Here is a 22,109-nt window from a genome sequence, read left to right as displayed (position 1 = left end):
TTAATTATGTTTTTTTATTGATTAATGTTGGAAATACATATATATTGTCCATATTTTGTGTCACGCTACCAAACATGGAGTAACATGGAAGGAGGTGCATATGTTTTAGATTCTCTCAAGATTTTTTAACCTTTTCTTTCATCCACATTTTTAAAAGTCATGTTGTTCTTATTTAACCTAATATAATTAATCAAGCGGATTTGGGCATCGCTAATTAAGTATTTTATGGAAGCACATCGATTGTCTCAACAATAAACTTACGCATAACGATAGAGTGTGAAAATGCCCCATAAATTGATATAAATGCTGAGAAAAAAACACCAAATTTTATGCATGTTCACTTTTCTCTTTAGGTTGAATATTGATCGTTCATGATGTTTATATCATCGCTCCAATTTTCCTTAAATATTAAGTTCATCACACTGTCATTTTTAGGTGTAGAGTTTTATCTTAAAGAACCTAATTACTCAAGGCTTACACTTATTCCATAATTTATAATAATTACGAATAAATAATCAAAACAAACTTTCAATTTTGTATGTTCACTTATATGTTGTCTTGTAATTCACTTTTGTTCTCTTGGAATCGCGGTGCCTTCTTACATCATCGCCGCAGCCTCTAAAAAGGAACAGCATCATATATAATAATAATTCTCTCCTTAAAATATTAAGAATAAAAATGGTTCATTTCATTTGGAAGAAGAAAGCATCTAATTGACTTGTGAATGACGGAAAATTTAGTCCTTCACGGTTTAAACAAGTAGTTACAATACTTGGGATTATAAAAGCTGAATAATGCAAGAGTTCCGCTTCTTTAATTACTCTGAGTTGGTTGTGTTCCAGAACAGGATCTCACGACAGTGTTAGTGATAAAATAATATACAATTAATATCACTTAGATATTTTGTGAGAAAATCAATACCTAGCAATAGGTGGTTAAGTTAGAACAATATCGATGATATTGATGGTAGACATGCATGGACCTACAATGTCATATCCCGACTCAGGCCCCCACCACATACCAGGCTCGACTCTACCGTAGCACAATATTGTCTGCTTTGGACCACTACCACGCCCTCACGGTTTTGTTTCTAAGAACTCACACGAGGATCTCACGTCAGTGTTAGTGATAAAATAATATACAATTAATATATGAAAATTTTCACCCCTAGTATCACTTAGACATTTTGTGAGAAAACCAATACCTAGTAATAGGTGGTTAAGTTGGAACAATATCGATGATATTGATGGTAGGCATGCATGGACCTACAATGTCACATCCCGACTCGGGCCCCCACCACATCCCGGCTCGACTCCACCGTAGCACGATATTGTCTGCTTTGGGCCCCTACCATGCCCTCACGGTTTTGTTTCTAGGAACTCACATGAGAGCTTCCCAGTAGGTCACCTATCATGGGATTGCTTTGGGCCCCTACCATGCCCTCACGGTTTTGTTTCTAGGAACTCACATGAGAGCTTCCCAGTAGGTCACCTATCATGGGATTGCTCTCGTGCACTACTCGCTTAACTTCGGAGTTCCGATGGAACCTGAAACTAGTGAGCTCCCAAAATGCCTTGTGCTAAGTAGAGATGAGAATATACATATAGGCTTATAGGATTCACTCCCTTGGGCGATGTGGGATCTTACAATCCACCCCCCTTAGGGGCCCGACGTCCTCGTCGGCACATTTTCAACCAAGGATTGGCTCTGATACCAAATTGTCGCATCCCGACTCGGGCCCCCACCACATCCCCAGCTCGACTCTACCGTAGCACGATATTGTCCGCTTTGGGCCCCGACCACGCCCTCACGGTTTTGTTTCTAGAAACTCACACGAGAACTTCCTAATGGGTCACCTATGATGGGATTGCTCTCACGCAAACTTGCTTAACTTTGGAGTTCCTACGGAGCCTGAAGCCAATGAGCTCCTAAAAGGCCTCGTGCTAGGTAGAGATGGGAATATACATATAAGGCTTATAGGATTCACTCCCCTAGGTGATGTGGGATGTTACAATCCACCCCCTTAGGGGCCCCACTTCTTCGTCGACACACATCCGGCCAAGGTTGGCTCTGATACCAAATTGTCACATCCCCGGCTCGACTCTACCGTAGCATGATATTGTCCGCTTTGGGCCCCTACCACGCCCTCATGATTTTGTTTCTAGGAACTCACAAGAGAACTTTCCAGTTGGTCACCCATCATGGGATGGCTCTCGAGCGCTACTCGCTTAACTTCGGAGTTCTGATGGAACTCGAAGCCAGTGAGCTCTCAAAAGGCCTCGTGCTAGGTAAAGATGGGAAAATACATATAAGGCTTACAGGATCCACTCCCCTAAACGATGTGGGATCTTACAGTGTGATGGTGGGTGGTGAAACTCACCGAAACGGCGAAATCGCCGTCAATACTCCATGGGTCAGCTACACAGTTTTACATGGTTTTGGACCTAAAACCCTTCAATCTTGGGTGAGAAAGGTAGTGGGGAGGTAGTGGAAGAGATTGCAAGAAGTAAATGGTGGTTGTTCAACAGAAAAATTGCAAAAAGGGGCCGAAATCAAACCAGGTTGAAACCGGGTTTTGTTGGGGCTGCACAGGTCAACAGGCCCACAGGTCCCAGGATCAAAACTTGGCCCTGATACCAAATTGTCACATCTGGACCCGAGCCCCCATCACATCCCGGGCTCGACTTCACCATAGCACGATATTGTCCACTTTGGCCTCTACCACGCCCTCACGGTTCTGTTTCTAGGAACTCACATGAGAAATTCCCAGTGGGTCACCCATCATGGGATTGCTCTCGTGCGCTACTCGCTTAACTTCAGAGTTCTGATGGAACCCGAAGCCAGTGAGCTCCCAAAAGGCCTCATGCTAGGTAGAGATAAGAATATACATATAAGGCTTATAGGATCCACTCCTCTGGGCGATGTGGGATCTTACATACAAAGCTTATCAAGTTGCACGCTCGTCTTTCTAAAATCTTGGCATTAACTTGAGACATAACGAACCCTCGTATCCATAACAAAACTTTCCAGTAGAATTAATATTTTTTTGTTTTTTTTATAATTGGTCAAATTCAACGAAAAAAAATTTGGCTCCTTTAGATTGAGTTCCTCCTCAATATACATTGTGACTTGTTTTACGAAATTTTATATTTATGATTGGAACCGTTCATATTATAAATCACTTATAAAGCTTATTTTTGTAAAAATCAATTTAAAATGAGATCGATTAGTTAGTCAACTACAACAAATAGATAAACGACTCGTAATGCTTTTATCTTATTTGACCATTTGTTTTGGAAATTATTATTAGCACTCCAAAAATCTCATTATATATTCCTCACAAGTATATTTTTCTTTTTAATTATAGAATGTTTGGAGTGCAAAATGAAATTTTTGAAATTTCAATAACAATTTCTTTTGTTTTTATACAGTTTAATGATTAAAAGATTTCATATTTCATTTTTATTAATTATTTGTAAAAATGATATTTACATAGTCCTTTATAATATGAATAATTTTGATCATATATAAGCATAAAATTTCATGAATCATAACCACGGCATCTTAAGAAGGAACCCCTCCTCATCACCAGAGCAGCAAAGTTAATTCTAAATTTCAAATTACAACTAAATTCGCCCATAAGAAAAGTGCAAAAACTTTCATTGAGACTTGGATACACGGTACGGGGAAAATTTTCATTATGATCGGAACACAAGTAGTATATCACATGTTTCTATAAGTATTAGAAAATTGTATTTTTTAAGTTATTAACTTTTTAATGCATACATCTCACTATTTTTATAATAATATATGATATACCATCTCATATTCTGATTACACTGAAAAATTTCTTCATCCCATAGCTTTGGTCCTTTGGGCATCACAACAGCACAAACCACAATTTATTTAGTATCTTTATGGCACAAAATCCAGTTCTAGTTACCAACAAAATGATCAATTTAATTTTGTCCTGAATCGAGATACGTATCTTTTTATGAAACATTTTTCTGCACAAAATATCTGCAGTGTTCTTGAAAACTCTGCATAACTGAGCTGGTAATTAATAAATAGTCCATTATGAATATAAAATTATTAGAAAGATTATATTTTCAAACCATGTTTGCGAATCGTGTAATACAGTAAGTGATGTGTACATTTTTTTATTAATTATCTAATTGAATGTAATCATGATAAAAAAATATGATATTTTTGTCATTTAATATTATGATCTAATGATATTCTTTCACTTGTAAGTAAGAGATTTTAAGTTCGATACTCGCCAAAATCGAATTTGAACCATATTTTTGTTAATCCATTGTGAAGCTAAACTCATTATTTCCTTTAACCTAGATAATATTATTTATAAAAAAATAAAAAAATGATATTTCTATCATTACTATGATGAATAAGAGTATGATTAGCCTAAAAAAGTGGCACCAGATGGTTCTAGTAGTACTGCAGGCATAAGGCAACTGCACAAGGCATGCATTTTCCATAAGGAACTACCTAAACGACCAACGGAGGCGGATTTTCTACCTTCCCATTTCCAGTAACTTTCCGTGTATTCTTGTTTGTGTGGTAAAGGTTAAGTCACGTTAACATTTTATATTACTATTCATTTTTGTCTTATTATCTTTATAAAAAAAAATTATAAAATATTAACATGGCTTAATCGTGACCACACAAAACAAAAGGGCACGAAAAATGGAAGGGCAAAGAATCTGCCTCCATAAGGAATACCCTTTACACCATATAAATACATTTTTTGAACAAACGATATTATCTACACTAAGAGAGAGGAGGTGAGCATACCCTCACAATAGGCGAACAATAATGTGATTCAAATTCATCTTTGGTAAAAATCGAACCTAAAACCTCATTTACAAGTAAAAATAAATACCACTAAACTCTTTACTAAGTAGCACCATATACGGATACTGAGATGTTCATTACACCTACAATTTCCGACCGATATTGCATTGCATCAAAGGAATGAAATTTAAGTACTAGTGTTTGATGACGTCAATTGTTGGGACACATCTCAAAAAGCGTTTGATTTATTTGGTTTCTCTCAATCTCCAATTGATCTTACTCGGTGTAAGAATGGTTTTAATCAAAACGTTTTGTCGAAGTGCATTGCATCATAGGAGACGAACAATAAATGGTGCTCAAGTCACTCGTCTTGTCAAACTCCTCTCACAAACAAACCGCTAGCCTCACTTAATGTGATTACTGACATAATCAAACGATCCTGATGAAATGCTTTGCATAATTAGTGAAAATAAAAGGTATAGATGGCCGATAACAAATTATTCATAACATCTCATAAAAATATAAAATTTTTCTCACTCAATGTATAAGAACTGTCTTAGTGAACAAACCTCGTGGGGCGGTTTCTCTCACGCCAAAGGTATCAATCATCAATGACAGTCACCTATAGCTGGAAAAATTTGGAGGCTGGGGCACACGAGATGTCTTAATTTAAACACTGCTTGATAAACGAGTCATTCTTTCTTTAATAAGTGTTAAAAGAAAGGAAGCGATTAAGAAAAGTGAAACAAAAATGAGAGCGTCTTAAACAGTGATTTCAGATATAAATCCATCCAATCGTTATTGGTAAGGGTGAAAGAAAGCGCTGTTGAAAAGAGAAGAATTAGGAGGAAATAGTAGGAGTGTCCTACTCTGGTGAGACGTGGCGTTCTTATCCCTAGCGCCAGGCACGTCGCCCTCCAACTTGCAGGTGCTGACAATTTTCAACCAAACCACAACGTGTTCAAACACAAGATTATCACAAATAAATAAAAGCAATCACTTCATATTTTGCCTTTGTAACGTGAGATAACTTGTTTAAAACGAAGGAAAATGATTCTGGTCGGATTCTTTTTTTTACGAATTCTAAAGATCTGACAAATATATTCGTTTATCATATATCGTGCTATCAATTTTCATTAGGTACTATTTATAATTAAATTTTAAATAATTTCTGATCGCACGATATACGATGAACAGATACAATTGCTGGATCCTTAGGATTCTCAGAAAATGAATCTGACGAGGATCCTTTTCCGAAAATGAATTCACTATTTCATAGAATCTCAATTTAATAATATATTATTATTGTATATACAATTTTACACTTTATAATATATTACTGATTTAAAACGTTAAAATCTTACACTTAACAATATATTATTAGTCTGAAACATCTCATTACAATAAATGCGTACTACGTAATCTATCTATATAAAATGTGTTGTTTTGGGCAATTGATTGACTTTCCTCCTCTCCTGAGCCATGCGCATGGAATAGGAGGTCACTTTCGAGCCTGACGTATATTACTCCTGCACTGCAACATTGCAAACAACACACGTAACTCAAGCCTTGAGGAAGCAAAGGCTTGACCCAAAACAAAGCAAACAAAAATAAGAGGAGGTAGAGGTTAGCGAGAAGGTTAACAGGTTATGCTACTTTTTAACAAGTCAAGAAAATTATTATACCTGAATGTCAATGTGATGGTATTTGGTCACATATGAAAGTTCTGCATTTCACGATGCACTTTTGTATTTATGTATCACTTGATCCTATCTATGTAAGTACAAACTTTAATGAAATGACTAGACTCCTTTGGATGGAGGTCAGACATCGGATACAAAATAATTTTAGCGTAACAAATTATCGTGCAATTTAATTTACCATGTGACGGTGATGTTATCTTAAAATAATGTCCCGTTTGCATGAATTCTTTTTCTCTCCTATGAGTCGAAAGAATCTACATGTTAATTTGGGTACCTGAAATTAAACCCTTTTAACTCAAATTAGACTTTTGGTGGTATAAGACATTTTGAGTTATCGACTTAAAGATATAACAGCAAATTCAAGCTTATGCTACCATGCATTTGATAATTTAATATTTGTCATCAGTTTATGAAAACTTAATGCATTGGGTTCTTTAAATTTGGATTTTGGAGAAATGTTTGAGCGTAAAGGCTACAACATTATGTGATACCATTAAGATTAGGATTAAAGGAGCCAATTAACCTTTTTCTTATTGTTTTATCCATGCGAAAGCAATGGCGGGTCCAGAAATTTAGACGTTGGGAATCTTAATGTTAAAGGTCCAAGTTTTTTGATAGAAACATTGCACGAACCATGTTGAACTTATGCCAATAGATATTGACATATGTTGAAGCAATATGATGATCGTTATCAAGAGAATTTGCTGGGTGCTCTCGACGCAAATTGTTGAGTACTGCCAAGATATGTCTAGCATGTATTACATCAAATGCTTGGTGTGCACAAAAAGAACTCATATCAAATATTCGAAGGGTTTTCAAAAATCCTCACAAGTATATTTTTTGGACACCGGATGATCCTAAAACCATCTTGGTCCCAATATGCATCTACTAATGTGCGAAAATGAGAAGAATGAATTGAACAGAAGATCTTACATATGGTAAATGCCTTTAATAATTTGAGTTACAAACTCTTTGACTTCACGTATTCACAATAAGTAAGAAACTACAAACTACTAAACGCCTGCTGCCACAATTAAAAGGCATTAAAATTCATATGTTCAGTAGAATCACAAAAAAATTGACACGTGGTAAAGAAAGTATTTCAGTCGGAAACAGCATACTAAATCATTTAGTTACTATAACATTCTTAATCTTCATTTGTTCAACAATTGCTAGCTGAACTTATGCTGCCATGCATTTGGTAATTTTATATTTAGAAAATTTCATTTTAATCCTTAAAAAGGATGAGTTTTAGACTATAATCTTGTGCAAGATTAAAATCCAATTTTAGTCCCTAGTACATTTAATCATCTCATTTATTAGTTATATTTTGATGTTTTATTTTAATGTACTAATTACATTTAAATTTAATTTTTATTTCATTCATCATAATATATTTTAATGTCTACATTTAGGCAATTCATTTTTTATAATATATGTTCCGATAACAATTTGTATGTTCTTCATTTAGGTACATTAATACATTTGAATATTTCGGTATATCCATTGATATAAACATATAGGTACATTAATTCAGTATAATACATTTCGGTATGTACATTTTGGTACACACATTTGAGTATTGACTTTTAGCAATTACTATATTTTGGTACATACATTTTGGTACGTACATTGTGGTACATACATTTCGGTATTGACATTTAGGTACATTAATTCAATATAATACATTTCAGTACATACATTTAGGTTCATTATAATATATTTCGGTACAAAAAAGTCAATTTTATATATTTCGGCATAATCATTTTTGTACACTTATGTATTTATATATTTTTGTATCACAAATTTCTTTTAATATTTTCTCATTTATGTTCATTTATAATTAAAGAATTAAAAATGTGCATATTAATAAAATTAAAATTTAATGTGGAGAGATTAAATAAAAATACACATTAAATAACAAAAATTGAATACACATTTTGATAAAAGTACATTTTAAGGAATTATATTGAATATGTAATCTAGCACCAGATTTTTTTTAAATTTTAATCTTTTGTAAGGACTAATGTTGAAAAACCCCTTTTATATTTTTCATCAGTTTATGAAAACTTAATGCATTGGGTTCTTTAAATTTGGATTTTGGAGAAATGTTTGAGGGCAAAAGGCTACAACATTATGTGATACTATTAAGATTAGGATTAGAGGAGCCAATTAACCTTTTTTTTTAATTGTTTTATCCAGGCGAAAGAATTGGCAGATTCAGAAATTTGGACATTAAGGATCTTAGTGTTAAAGGTCTAAGTTTTTTAATAAAAATATTGCGCGAACCATGTAGCACATATGTCAACAGATATTGACATATGCCTAAGCAATATGATGATTGTTATTGAGATAATTTGCTGGGTGCTCTCGATACAATCTGTTGAGTACTGCTGAGATAAGCCTAACATACATTACATCAAACGCTAAATGGACACAAAAAGGACCCATATCAAAAATTTGAAGGGCTCTTGAAAGACCTTCACAAGTATATTTTTTGAACACCGAATGATCCTAAAATCACCTTGATCTCAATGTGCATCTGCTAGTTTGCGAAAGTGAGGAGGATGAATTGAAAATAAGGTCTTAAATGCGGTAAATGCCCTTAATAATTTGAATTACAAACCTTTGACCTCACTTATTCACAATAAGTAAGAAACTACAAACTACCACAATAGTTGATAATCAAAGTTGTCATAATAGTGGGGTCAACTGCAAAATAGTGAAGAAGTTGGATCAATGGCTTTGCAGGTAGGAACAATGTAAGGATATGAAGGTAAAAAAAGGATCATATCAATGAAATCAAAGTTGCCATACTTGTGGGGTCAGCCGCAAAAAAGTGCAGAAGTTGTATCAATGGCTTTGCAGGTAAGAACAATGTGAGGATGTGAAGGTAAAAAAATCTCATATTAATGTAAGGAATAACTTTGTAAGGGCTTTTAAGAGGTTTGATTACTCCTCATATTACTAATTAGTTTTATGGTAGAACCCTAATTTTCTTTATGGTATTAGAGCAGGTTGGCCATAAAGCCAACGGCCACACGTGCTTTGCGTCATCCCATTTATATTGTCTACTTGTTAGGCTTGAAAATTCACCATACGTGAAGGGTCGTGTGAAAATGTGAGGACAAAATCCTTTATTAGTGAGAGACCAAACAATTCAAAAGCTTGTAAGAAGTTGAATTGCTCTCTATATTTTCCATTAATTTTAAAATGAAACTCCAACTTGCTTCAGACAGAAGGAGCAGTAGACTCTGGTCAGTCACAACAAAACAAAAAGTACTGCTTAATTATAACAAATAATTTGGTGAATTATTTACTTTGCATGGGTAGATAGACAAGGTATTTGGAAAAATAAATTCAAGTCCGTACACATACCAAATATTCTTGCTACCAATGTAATATACCATTGTCAAGCTTAGCAGAGCATGAAACATATGTCAAGGGGGTGAGAGATTTGGTGTCACGCTTTACTTTGAGGTCAAACTAAACACGCATAGGTCATCTCTAATCGATCTGGCTAGAAGGTTATAGGGCTAAAAATAGTCCGAAATGACACAATAATCGTCTTCAATTGAGGGCTAGGCCAAAGGGTCCGTGGGCCCCACCGAGCCAACAACACCAAATCAGGCCAACCGGTTGGCCCAAATGAGCCAGCCAGACAGCCCCGGGCCTACTCAAATGTTCAAATCCAACTACTACCTGGCATTAGCATGACACTAGCTAGCAACGGCTAACCGACGCCAGGTTACCGTTGGATTTGAAATTTTTTTTTTTCCAGACAAAATTTAAAAAAGTATAATAATAAAATTATATTTTCTTTCATATAAATACCTAAGTCATTCCTACACCATTTCTTACATAATTTTCAACATTCCATACTATCTTACTTCATTTTATTTCAATTCTTCACATTCTATTCTCATACCTCTTCCAATAATCTTTTCTTCAATTTTTTCAATTTTTCAAATGGCCACATCTACAATGACAGGTAAGGCTTGGACCCGAAAAGAAGATGAAGCTATTTGCAGGACTTATAGATGGGTCTCAGAAAATAGTGTGAGTGGGAGTTCTCAAACAAGTGAAGGTGTTTGGACTCATACGTCCAAAAAGTACAATGAGTTCTACAAATGCACCTCTCCACGGAATTCGCGAAACCACGAGAGTTGTTCTTCAAGATGGAAAAAAGCATCTTCATCCAAGTTTGAATAAATGGCATCAAGCAATGTTAAAGGCCGCAAGCAGACATGAAAGCGAAGCCAATTACTGCGATGAAGTAAGTGTTTTCACAACTTATTTTAAATATTTAATTATATTACATTTAATTTCATAAATTAATTTCCTTTAATTTTTGTAATTATATTTTCTAGGTACGCCAAGTGGAGGAATTGTATATGAAGGACAACTCCAAACCCTTTAGTCATCACGGTTGTTGGGAAATTTGTAAAGTGTGGATGTTATTTGAAGATCCACCTCAACAAAGAGTTGGTCCTATGCCATTCGGAAATGCATCCTCAAATGCAGATGGGGATGAAGATGGATCTCCTCCATTCAAGAAATAAGGGTAGAAAATCCGTCTTCGGGTGAAGGTTCCATACCTAAGGCTATGAGACGAAACAAGGCCTGAAAATTGAAGGAAAAGGGCAAGGCAAAGGATGATTACACCTTTCAACAGAAAATGGTCGCCTCATTGCGATTAATGGCGGAGCAAAATGCCTTTGCCACGGAAGAAAAGAACCGTGGGCACGAAGAACGGGCAAAACAAATACAAGAAGAGATGGATGATAGGAGCATGCAAATGAACACTTCGGATTACACTCCAATGAGTAAGACATATTTTGATAGAAAAAAAGGGAAATTATGGCCCAACGAGAATTGTTTACATCCAACTACACTCCTACAATGGCAGATGATGATGATGATGATGATGATGATTATAGTCTTTAAATTTAAGTTGTTGAAATCTTTAATATTTAAGTTGTAATTTTTAAATTTAAGTTGTTGTAGTCTTTAAATTGAAATAATAAATTATGTTTGGCCTATGGCCCCTTGGCCCCCGGGATTGGAGATGGTATGAAATATGGTATGACACTGTTCATTAAAATATAATTCCTTGAATGGCTATAAGGCTAAAGAGATCCCTCTGGCCCTTCTTCGGTTGGAGATGACCTTAAGTCCTTGAGTTTAGTAGGTCATACCCCACTCCTATATGATGGGTGATAAACACAAATTCTCAAAACTTGAATGCAGTCTACTATTTTTTTTTTTAATAACTAAATGATAGTGTTCACACTGAGTGAGAGATCTGGCAAACTAGATACACAACGGGCCAACCATAAGAATTCACCAAACTTACCATCCACAATAATCAAACTTATAATATCTCACTTACAAGTGAAAAACAATACTACTAAAATCGTAGTACTAAGTAGCGAATGCAATTTACCATTAAGTCTTATCTAATATTTCACGTATTAATAAGTTGTAATAGACACAATAAATAAACCATTTTATTATATATCACTCACTCGGATAAGAGGCATGCACCATGCAAAAACTCTAAACAAAAATTAAATAATTTGATGTAATAGAATTTGAGGATGACAATGCTCCTGAAGATGATGTAACATGTCCAATATTAAGATGAGATTCTTCGTCTAATTAATCATGCCAGTAATCCCAATTCTCAGTAGTTTACACATCATAGTCCAAATTCCTAACGAAATAATTACAAAAACAGCTGTTGGAAGTTGGGACCAGCCATCAAAGTAAAAGAGAGCAACAATTTCTCTCTATAAGAACAAACCAAAGCTCATGTCATCATAAACAAAATAGCACCAATATCCTTAAGATTCCGATTTGTGGGGTCCGCTAAGAAGTTAACTTGAGTTAGCAAATTCCCGTCCGGACCCGGAAATTCATGAACGAACCAACGTCTAACACACATAATCGAATTTAACAATTAATCGCGCACTAAAAAATTCGAGAGTTTCGTTTTAGATGTTAAATCAAAGTGTACGACGTTTGTATGTAAATGAAGATCACTAACAAAATTAACCAAGTAGAGTGCAGGGGATTATTCTTTAACTAGTGGCTCAACTTTTTCCACACTACTATGAGCACAAATATTCAAAAGAAACTGTGACAAAATCTCTATCAGTTCCAAGTGGTCCATCCACTTAAAGGAAAAAAAGAAATGTAATGACAAATAAGTGGTTCCTATCATGGCTGTCAAATTTCAATCTTGATATGAAATTTGAAAAGTTTCATATAATTTCATCCACAACAAGGAATCTTGCATCTAATTTCACCTTAACTTTCCCAATCGCATTCAACAGAGATCAGAAGAGCGAAACTCGGAGAGACTCGTTGAGTCATGGCCTTTTATGGACCGAGACTGGTTGTGCCTATAGACGTGAAGAAGAAGCCATGGGAACAGAAGCTTCCTCTTCACAACCGGTGGCACCCGGACATACCACCAGTGGCAGAAGTGGCAGCTGGAGAGGTTTTTCGGGTCGAGATGGTGGATTTCAGTGGTGGTGGGATTACCAAAGAGTACACTGCAGAGGACATCAAACATTCCAATCCCTCCATTGTAAGTTCCCCTTCATATTCACGTGTGTTTTGTAGCTTTTCCACTTCTACTGAGTTCCATGTAGTTTGGAAGAGCAATACCAAAAACCAAGTTCCGCAAGGTTCGAAAAAGCGAAAAAAATGACATGAATTGTATGTGCAGAGTATCATGCAGTTCTACCTTTCCAACCAAACATCCTCAAACATTATGATTCCAGATCTACATGTTTCTGGGGAAATAAATTTAAATGCTGGATTTGTCAGTCAAGTAAAAAAATAGCAAACTGTTGTGTTGTATTTGTCCTATGCTGAAAACTCGAAAGGTAGTTGGGGACCGACCTTTGGAAAAATATATCACCCCATTTGTCATCCAGCGATTGTAAGGATACCATCGTCCTTCCTCTTTCCTACAATAGATGCTATTGAGTTGACCTAATTGTATAAAACCTACATCCCTATGCTCCCTGTTCTTCCACTAGTTCATCTATGGCTCCCCGGACTCCGAGACTAGTCGTGCCAGTAGACCTGAGCAGAAAACCGTGGCAGCAAAAGCTACCGCTTCACAACCGTTGGCACCCTGACATACCCCCCGTGGCTGAGGTTAAAACCGGTGAGGTCTTTAGAATTGAGATGGTAGACTGGACTGGAGGTACTATTAAAGATGATGACTCTGCGCTAGATATAAAGTCCATAGACCTCTCAACAGTAAGTACGGATTGTATCCTATGTTAGAAAAACTAAAACCGTTTAGTTTTAAACAATATAGTCACATAACAGGTAAAACATGGTACATATAGGATCGAGTTAAGATCTTGAGTCTACAAATTATCAAGATCATCAGTCACTACTTGTATATAATGTAATCAATAGTATGAAGAACAAGAACATCTAGAATGGTAAATTAATGTAAAAGTAATATGTTTCAAACTTGTGCAGGTTCATTACCTCAGTGGGCCGATTAGAATTTCGGATACTGATGGAATTCCAGCACAGCCAGGTGATCTTCTGGTGGTTGAGATATGCAACTTGGGTCCTCTCCCAGGAGATGAATGGGGTTTCACTGCGACATTTGACAGAGAAAATGGAGGGGGTTTTCTGACTGACCATTTTCCTTCTGCAACCAAAGCTATCTGGTATTTCGAAGGGATATATGCCTACTCGCCTCACATACCAGGTGAAACCTCAACCTATTTCCTTTTCTCGTGCCAGTAACCTTGTTAAAAGATTCAGTAGGGCACTCCTGTCACTAACATGGTATTGTATATGCATGTCAGGAGTGAGATTCCCAGGGCTAACCCACCCTGGAATAGTTGGAACAGCACCATCAATGGAACTTCTGAAAATATGGAATGAAAGGGAGAGGGAACTTGAAGAAAATGGACTCAAGACTATGAAATTATGTGAGGTTTTGCATCAACGACCATTGGCTAACCTACCATCAACAAAAGGTTGCGTCCTTGGAGGGGTATGCGACATTGAAAACTACTTAATTTAGGCTATCAAAATAACAATGAACCTCTAACACGACTAAATTTTTATAATTGCTTTGCTGCATACTACAAGAATTGTAAAACTCTGCAGCCAACTGCACAGAGACAATATCACAATAACCATGCTGTCTTGTTATACTAACACGTCCTGGTTATACATAGATCAAAGAGGGCACTCCTGAATGGGAAAAGATCGCCATGGAGGCTGCAAGAACCATTCCAGGAAGAGAAAATGGAGGCAATTGTGACATAAAAAATCTTAGTCGTGGTTCAAAGGTATACCTTCCAGTATTCGTTGAAGGAGCAAATCTTAGTACTGGTGACATGCACTTTTCCCAGGGTGATGGAGAAATTGCATTCTGCGGGGCAATTGAGATGAGCGGATTCCTGGAGCTCAAGTAAATATTTCACATCTCATCTCTTAAACTTTTACTACAGCCAAACTAGAGGCTTCATGAGAAAAGGCAGGAGCTGGTTATAATAGCTAAACTTTCTACTTTCACATTCAAATTTGGCATAAAACAAAATGTGACACATACAGATAAGTATACACACACATATATGTAATACAGCTCACAGTTTACCCTATATGATCCTATTATTAGGTGCGAAATTATAAGGGGAGGAATGAAAGAATACCTTACACCAATGGGGCCCACACCTCTTCACGTAAACCCAATCTTTGAGATAGGCCCGGTCGAGCCAAGATTCTCAGAGTGGTTGGTATTTGAGGGCATCAGTGTTGATGAGAGTGGGAAGCAGCATTACCTAGATGCAACTGTAGCGTACAAGCGTGCAGTACTCAATGCTATTGACTACCTCTCTAAATTTGGATACTCCAAAGAACAGGTTTTCGACTTCTTTCCTTATCACATAACCAATTCCCAACAACTCACAATCACAAGCATACACTGAGACAACGAAAGATTCATATTATTGTAGTCTTCCTTACTGATCTAGTATCTGTCACGTATCAGAGCTACCTTCTGTTGTCATGCTGCCCGTGTGAGGGAAGAATTTCCGGTATAGTTGACTCTCCCAATGCTGTTGCAACCCTAGCAATCCCAACAGCTATCTTTGACCAGGTAATTATATCTGGCCAAGTCTCCTAAAGATTTATATTACCCTATACTAATACTACCACTTTACCATCCACAAAATGTTTCCAGTTTCAACAGGTTGCTATTTTACACTACCTACTCAAACGACTGAAGTTACAATAGCTACATATCTAGATGCTTAATGAAATAGCTTATATTCTATTCATGCATACTACATACAAATATAAATAAGAGTCCTCTCCTGAATTTTTTCACAGTAAATTCATGTTTCAAGGAGCAAAAATGAGCTTGTCTAGTCAAAACAAAAGCAATCACAAAATATAAGAACTTAATTACACAGTACACTTATATTTTACTTTAACTTGGATGATCCCTCAACCTTAATGCTCAAGCAGAAAGGTCTAAGCTATCCGTAGAAGTCGTAATTGATGAAAAACTTTTTCATATGCACACCAAGGTAACTAACCCAAGGCTACAAGCATAATGGAGGCAATGTGCTTTCCTACAACAAAGCTCACAATAAATTACTCATAAACAGAAATGATTTGTTGTAAAGCCTATTGATATGTTTAAATTACTTTCCCTAAATGCACAGGATATTCGCCCAAAAGCAAACAAGGTGCCTGTCGGTCCCCAGATAGTGAGGAAACCAGATGTCCTAAAATGTACTTATGATGGAAATTTGCCAACGACAAGGAACCCTAGCTCTGCAACATAATTGAGTGCTCAGTAAATAAACGCCATTTCGGCCTTTATTTTTCATTCCTACTAAGTTATGCAGGTATTGGGATATATAGAAAGTAGAACTGAATTGTCAAAGCAAATCATCTACATTCTATGTAAGCAGTGCAGGTACATTGTAATAGGGTAAAAAGATCATGAACAAATCATGCAGCAAAAAGTTCAACCCATGTCAGTTCACGTTTGAATAATGAAAAACTATTATAGCAGCAGCAGGTAAATGCTTAGACTGGACCTCGAAAATCTGAACAAGGCACTAATACATAAAATATGCTTGCGTCATCGGTCTGATGTCAAGCATGCTATTGCTGCTCCTCATCAGCTGAGTCTTCTTACCCATCCACTACTTAAATTGGCAATAATTTGAGAGTTGATTTTCACTAATCATCTTCTAAACTGCCAATATATATCAAGATTGAACTAATCTTCACAAGGTAGATCAGAGCCATGATACAAGTTTATACATGGATGGTAATTTTTAATGCATATAAACCAATTTGAGGAACAGACACACGTAGAGTGCAGGAGTAGTGTTTACTATTGGACTTCAAGTGAGAATCAGTGGGTTCATAAGATAAAAATAAGCAAAAATCATGCACCAATTTGAACCAGATCTCTTATCCTGCAATGCAATTCTCTGATCACAAAAACTACTAAACGCCTGCTGCCACATTCACAAGGCATTAAAATTCTTATGTTCAGTAAAATCACAACAAAAATTGACACGTAGTAAAGAAAGTATTTCAGTCGGAAACTACATACTAAATCATTTAGTTACGATAACATTCTTGATCTTCATTTGTTCAACAATTACTAGCTGAACTATGCAAAATTATAGAAGCCGCAACACTTCGAATAGGAAATAGGATGTCAGCAATAGTTTCATACTAATCCAAAGACTAACTAGAAACTTCAAAGCCAAAATTTTTCCATCCTCCCAATGACATAGATAGCAAAGGTGTACGCTGAGATATAGTGCACTCAATAATATATAGAGAGGGTTCGATGGTGTTGCAGAGCAGGACACTGAATGCCAAAAGACCAAAGCCAAAGGTCTAACTCAATACTCAGCACCTGAAAAAAAAACCCCACTAGTAAATCAAAGGGATTGGTTAGAGATGATAAAGAAACGAAAACTGATGCAGGATACAGTTTCAAGTGCAAAGGCACAACATGGTCCAACAACAGTTCACTTTGGTGAGAACAGAACACATACAGACAAAAGAAAAAATCTGAATGTTTTATTACTTAAATGCAGCCACAAGAAGAATTTAAATGTTCACATACAAAAAATTACAGACTACAACCACGACTGAAAATAACCATACCTGCTTCCCTGATTTCATACTGATCAACTCCTTCATTTTCTCGACAGCATATATGGAGCAAGCTCGCAGTTCAACTTCCTCCTCACTGCCTGCAACTATTTGACTATTAGCCTTGATAGCGCTGGCAAGGGTTGCACTATACTTCAGCACACCCAGCTGTTGAAGCACGGCTGGAACAATATAGTCCGCCATAATAGTGATTGAGCCAATGTCATAAAATTCTCCATATCCTTGGCCTCCAAATGCACCCCATAAGTCTGCTGCAAATATCTGAGCTCTTTTATACAAAAATACTTGGTGGCCCTTGTATACTGAGTGGTCTCGGAAACCTAGAAAGTTTAATTAGTTACAATAAATATGCCTGTTTCCTTGGGAATAACCCCTACAAACTCTGCAGCTATCAAAAATGACTTTAAACCCTAAAATGTACCAGGAAAGTGACGAGTAACTAGAGCTACAAGCTTAACAGCTGACTTTCCACATGACTCCACAAGATTGGATGCCTTGCCATCAAAGCTTCTCTCCAGTTCAAACCCAACCTAGGCCACAATAGTTAACAATATTTTGAATATTTGACAGGGATACATCATTTTCCTAAAACGGTATGTGTATTTTCAATTGAGGTGGGATGATTCTTTAAATAAAAAAATAATCAATAACATCAACGTATATTGTCTCCTGCTTAGACTGATAAATTCAAGAGAAATTAATAGTTACAGACCCAGAGTAATAAAAAAAAAAATCAAACAAAAAGAAACTTGAAGGGTATTTCTTAAGAGAATAAGAGAAAATGTAAGAATAAAAGCTTCCGTAAATGTAAAGGTAAATTTTACCTCATGTAACAAACGAACTCTCTCGTCCTCCAAGGGTAGTGACCTTGGCCATTTCAACAGCTCCCGTAGTTCAGGACCTTATAACATAAACCTCTTTAATCAAATTACTATCAAGTAGAAGAGTGTCACCTAAGTCAGAGTTTAGAACTTTTAAACTGCCAAACTTGTTCACAAGAGCACAGCTTCACATCCAAAAATTTAACATTCTGTAGAGGCAGTCATTTTCCTTCTACCAATTGGAACAAAGGAGTACACTTGATAGATATATCACAATTGGTGTGTACATGTGAAAATACATCTTTATAGACATGGAGATATGTGTTCAAGAAGATGAGTACCGGTGTATTTCTGCAGACGATCAGCATCAAACACAGATTTGTCATTTTGTATTGCTGCCTTCAGACCGGCAGCCAAATTGTCGTAATTTAAGTCCTTATCTGTCAAGAAAAAGAAAAAATTATAAAGAAACAATTTTAGCTTAGAAAACATAGTGAATAAAGTGCATTTGCTAACATTGATATGAATATAATCTCTTCAATCCATAAAATAATTGATCACTTTCCGCCAGCAACTGGCATAGGGTTCCACGAGCGACCATATGAAAACCGCTCTACAACAACCACGCAGCAGCAGACATACACACATTGAAGTATTGGTTTGACTGTCATGAAAAGTTCAAATCTTGATAAAACTGGCAAGCACATTTATAGAGAACATTTTTTCTAACCGAATTTCGCAACTTGGCTCGGTAAAGAAAAGAATGGGAAGGGCAAAAGTATAATACCCAAAACATTTTTTCGTAAATAAGTTTATTTTTTCCTTGTTCTCTAATCTAATAAGGTGCTCTGTTTCACTGACCATTATTCTTGAATTATTCTAATAACAAAAACAAAATTTGAGCTACAAAATACAAGAAAATACACTAAAATTTGAGCTCCAACAAAACAAATTAAAATTTTGAAAAAATGGATACATACCAGGCCAAAAGCAGAAATTCAAAGCGTCCAACACAAAGAGGTACTGAACGGTGAGAGGTCCATTGTCGAAATAGTGTATCCCTTCGAAATCCCATTCCACCTTCGGAATTGTATCTATCGTCTCCGCCACTTTCTCAATACCTATAAAAAAAAAAAAATTTAAAAAATTAAAACCCAATTAAAATAATCAATAACCAACACTAGAGAAACATTGACAAAGTGCGGAGAGACCTGAAGAATCGACGAGGACATGAGAAGAATGGCTTGCGACCCAAGCAGAGCTTGCCCTAACATCGTCCATGGCTGCTTCCACACGGCGGCTCTGCGTTCAAAGTTCAAACCCTAGAGAGAGAGAGCGGGACTCGTGCCTGGTTCCAAGTTTCCCGCTTTTGCTGGTGTCTTTTATTTCTTTGCCCTTCCCAGGATAATCATTAATAATTAATTAGAGTTAAATGCCCTCTCTGATGATGATTTTATTTCGTTTTTTTTTTTAATTAATTAATTAATTATGTTGTTTCTTTCCATTTTAGCAGTTGTGGAATTCCATTCCGCCGGCCGGAGACTTTTCCGTGTATACTATAGCCACAGAACGGGTCACGTGGGAAAGACCTGCACTTTCTCCCTGCACACTTTTTTAATGAGCTCGTACGGCCTAGGATGAGATAAAAAGGTGCACGCTTTTCCTCATGTCACCCCTCTGAATTTTTTGTGTGTTTTTGGGTCGGATATCTGGAGTAGAATTCTCTCTTCCCTTAGAGCAGCTCCAGTAGGAGCTTTTGCCCGATGGACAGGCTTCAGCACAGGGCCTGATTGCCCGAGGGAGGAAGTCCAGCGTAGGCTGGCGAGGGAGCCCGAGCAGGCTTGAGCGCCAGGGCGGTGGATTCATGCCAGCCCGAGAGCCTAAGGTGGTTTTGACGTCAGCTGACGTCAGACGCCTTTTTTTAATTTTTTTTTTTGTCAGGTTCTGGACCGGTGAGGCCGAAAACGAGGAAATTGCAGTTGGGTGCACAGAGGTGGGTGAGGTCGGAGGATATGGAGGTGAGTTCCGGCGGGGACATGTGGGGTGCTGACGGCGGGCGAGAGGGGGGGGTATGGATGTGGGGGTGAAGGAGGAGGTGGGGAGGGTTTGGTGAATGGTGGTGCTAATGAGAGTGAGGGTGAATGCGAGGGTGAAGAAGGTGAAGAAGAAGAGGAGCCACAGGCGGTGGCTTCCGCCGTTTGTCGATTACTTTGTGTTCGTTTCAACAGAGAGAGATGCTGCTTTTCTTTGTCTTTTTTTAATTATCTTGGTATTATTTTATGAATAAAAAAAATATTAATATTTTATTACCTATTGTCAGGGTTATTGAAGTGCAACGGTGGAGATGCAAAAGACGATTACTGTTCATTAAAAGCAGTTACTGTTCACTAGGTGGATAGCATAGTGTATTGCCTGGGGGGCCTTTCCCACAGTGGAACTGCTCTTATTACTCATCTCCTTCTTTCCCCATTTTTCTTTTTGTTTTTTTTCTGTATACAAAATTTAAACAAAAATGTTAACATAACTTAATAATAACCGTTTATATAAAGAGAGAAAATGAGAGAGAATCCTACTCCCGAATCTCCGCATGTGTGTGAGAAATTGAATGAATGTGTGACTAGTGCATTTTCTGGTCATGTGTGAGTGGTCCGATAGTTGAATATTGGTTGTGTACTGCTACTGACCCAGAATTGAGAGGTTTTGTGTGGTCCATTTGTTTTTGTCTTATGGTCAAGGGCTCCATTTGTTGTTATTGTCCAAGGATGGGCTGGCTAGTTGGATTTAGGTGGTTTCGATTTCTCATAAATTAATTATGTCAATAGACCCAAATTTCATACGTTAGATAAATTACATTTTATTTCAGATTTTTGCTCAATTTTACAAATGATTAGCCCATTAATCTAGTCAAAGGGGTAAGATTAGGGGTGGAAAAAATTCCCAAAAATCCCGAACCGAACCGAAAAAATCCCGATCCCAAATCAAAAATTTCCCAAACCGAAATTCCCGAAATTTTCAGGATGCTATCCCGAACCGATCCCAAAATTTCGGTATGGGATTCGGGATTGGCTTCTCGATATTTCGGGAATCCCATACCGAACCGAAAATATATAATATTAATTATTACATATATATTATTCTTTTATAATTGATGCTAGTAGTTTCTAATTCATGCTCTGCAACCTGGAATGCCCTACACCTTGCATATTTTTCATGTTTTGTTCGATATTCATGTGGATTTTATTATTGCTGCTGCCATGGCTGATGATTTTAGAAGGCTTGATTCTTTTGTCTCTCAACAAATTGCAAAAAGGGTTTAATTAATTTGAATTTTGATTATGATAAAAATAGTCAGGCATGCCAGTGTTCAATTAAATGGTAGTGTGAATGAAATGTGTTCTTGAATTATATATTTGAAGAACAATTCATAATTTCATATTTCAATTTGGGATTCCCGATTTGTCCCAAAATCCCGAAAATATTTCGGGATTCCCGAAATTTGGGATTCCCGAAAATTTGGTTTGGGATTGGTCTTCAAATTCCCGTCCCGAAAAATTTTGGTTTGGGATTCGGG

The 22,109-nt window shown here is 36.6% G+C and overlaps 2 protein-coding genes across 3 annotated transcripts; one reads left to right on the top strand and one right to left on the bottom strand.

Moving 5' to 3' along the window:
• The first annotated feature begins 12,758 nt into the window (after nucleotides 1-12,758).
• Nucleotides 12,759-16,592, top strand: LOC137734553 (uncharacterized). Of its 2 annotated transcripts, none has more exons than XM_068473800.2 (7): nucleotides 12,759-13,110; nucleotides 14,025-14,262; nucleotides 14,363-14,553; nucleotides 14,741-14,976; nucleotides 15,184-15,427; nucleotides 15,556-15,663; nucleotides 16,235-16,592. In XM_068473800.2, exons 1-7 carry the CDS (start codon nucleotides 12,892-12,894, stop codon nucleotides 16,355-16,357), a joined length of 1,359 nt encoding a protein of 452 aa, XP_068329901.2. In that variant the 5' UTR covers nucleotides 12,759-12,891; the 3' UTR covers nucleotides 16,358-16,592. The 2 variants fall into 2 exon arrangements, with proteins under 2 accessions (XP_068329901.2, XP_068329906.2); XM_068473805.2 differs by lacking the exon at nucleotides 12,759-13,110 and adding an exon at nucleotides 13,314-13,793.
• Nucleotides 16,593-17,121: 529 nt separating this feature from the next.
• Nucleotides 17,122-20,068, bottom strand: LOC137734568 (uncharacterized). Its single transcript, XM_068473809.2, has 7 exons — nucleotides 19,750-20,068; nucleotides 19,519-19,659; nucleotides 18,880-18,978; nucleotides 18,542-18,618; nucleotides 18,139-18,247; nucleotides 17,709-18,037; nucleotides 17,122-17,454 (listed from the first exon to the last, which is right to left on the bottom strand). The coding sequence occupies exons 1-7, from the start codon at nucleotides 19,817-19,819 to the stop codon at nucleotides 17,362-17,364; spliced, it is 918 nt and encodes a 305-aa protein (XP_068329910.1). The 5' UTR covers nucleotides 19,820-20,068; the 3' UTR covers nucleotides 17,122-17,361.
• Between the last annotated feature and the right edge of the window lie 2,041 nt (nucleotides 20,069-22,109).

The sequence above is a fragment of the Pyrus communis genome, chromosome 15 (assembly GCF_041283825.1).
Source record: "Pyrus communis isolate YQ-2024b chromosome 15, ASM4128382v1, whole genome shotgun sequence".
Taxonomy (NCBI): domain Eukaryota; kingdom Viridiplantae; phylum Streptophyta; class Magnoliopsida; order Rosales; family Rosaceae; genus Pyrus; species Pyrus communis.
This window is presented reverse-complemented; position numbering and strand designations above follow the sequence as displayed.

Excerpts from the sequence above, each read along its gene's own strand:
- LOC137734568 (XM_068473809.2), bottom strand. The coding sequence starts at position 19,819 with ATGGACGATGTTAGGGCAAGCTCTGCTTGGGTCGCAAGCCATTCTTCT. Across the intron at positions 18,619-18,879 it reads TCGTCTGCAGAAATACACCG|GTCCTGAACTACGGGAGCTG; the intron begins GTACTCATCTTC and ends TTATGTTATAAG. Across the intron at positions 18,038-18,138 it reads AGTTACTCGTCACTTTCCTG|GTTTCCGAGACCACTCAGTA; the intron begins GTACATTTTAGG and ends TAAACTTTCTAG.
- LOC137734553 (XM_068473800.2), top strand. The coding sequence starts at position 12,892 with ATGGCCTTTTATGGACCGAGACTGGTTGTGCCTATAGACGTGAAGAAG. Across the intron at positions 14,977-15,183 it reads AGCGGATTCCTGGAGCTCAA|GTGCGAAATTATAAGGGGAG; the intron begins GTAAATATTTCA and ends TCCTATTATTAG. Across the intron at positions 15,664-16,234 it reads CAACAGCTATCTTTGACCAG|GATATTCGCCCAAAAGCAAA; the intron begins GTAATTATATCT and ends CTAAATGCACAG.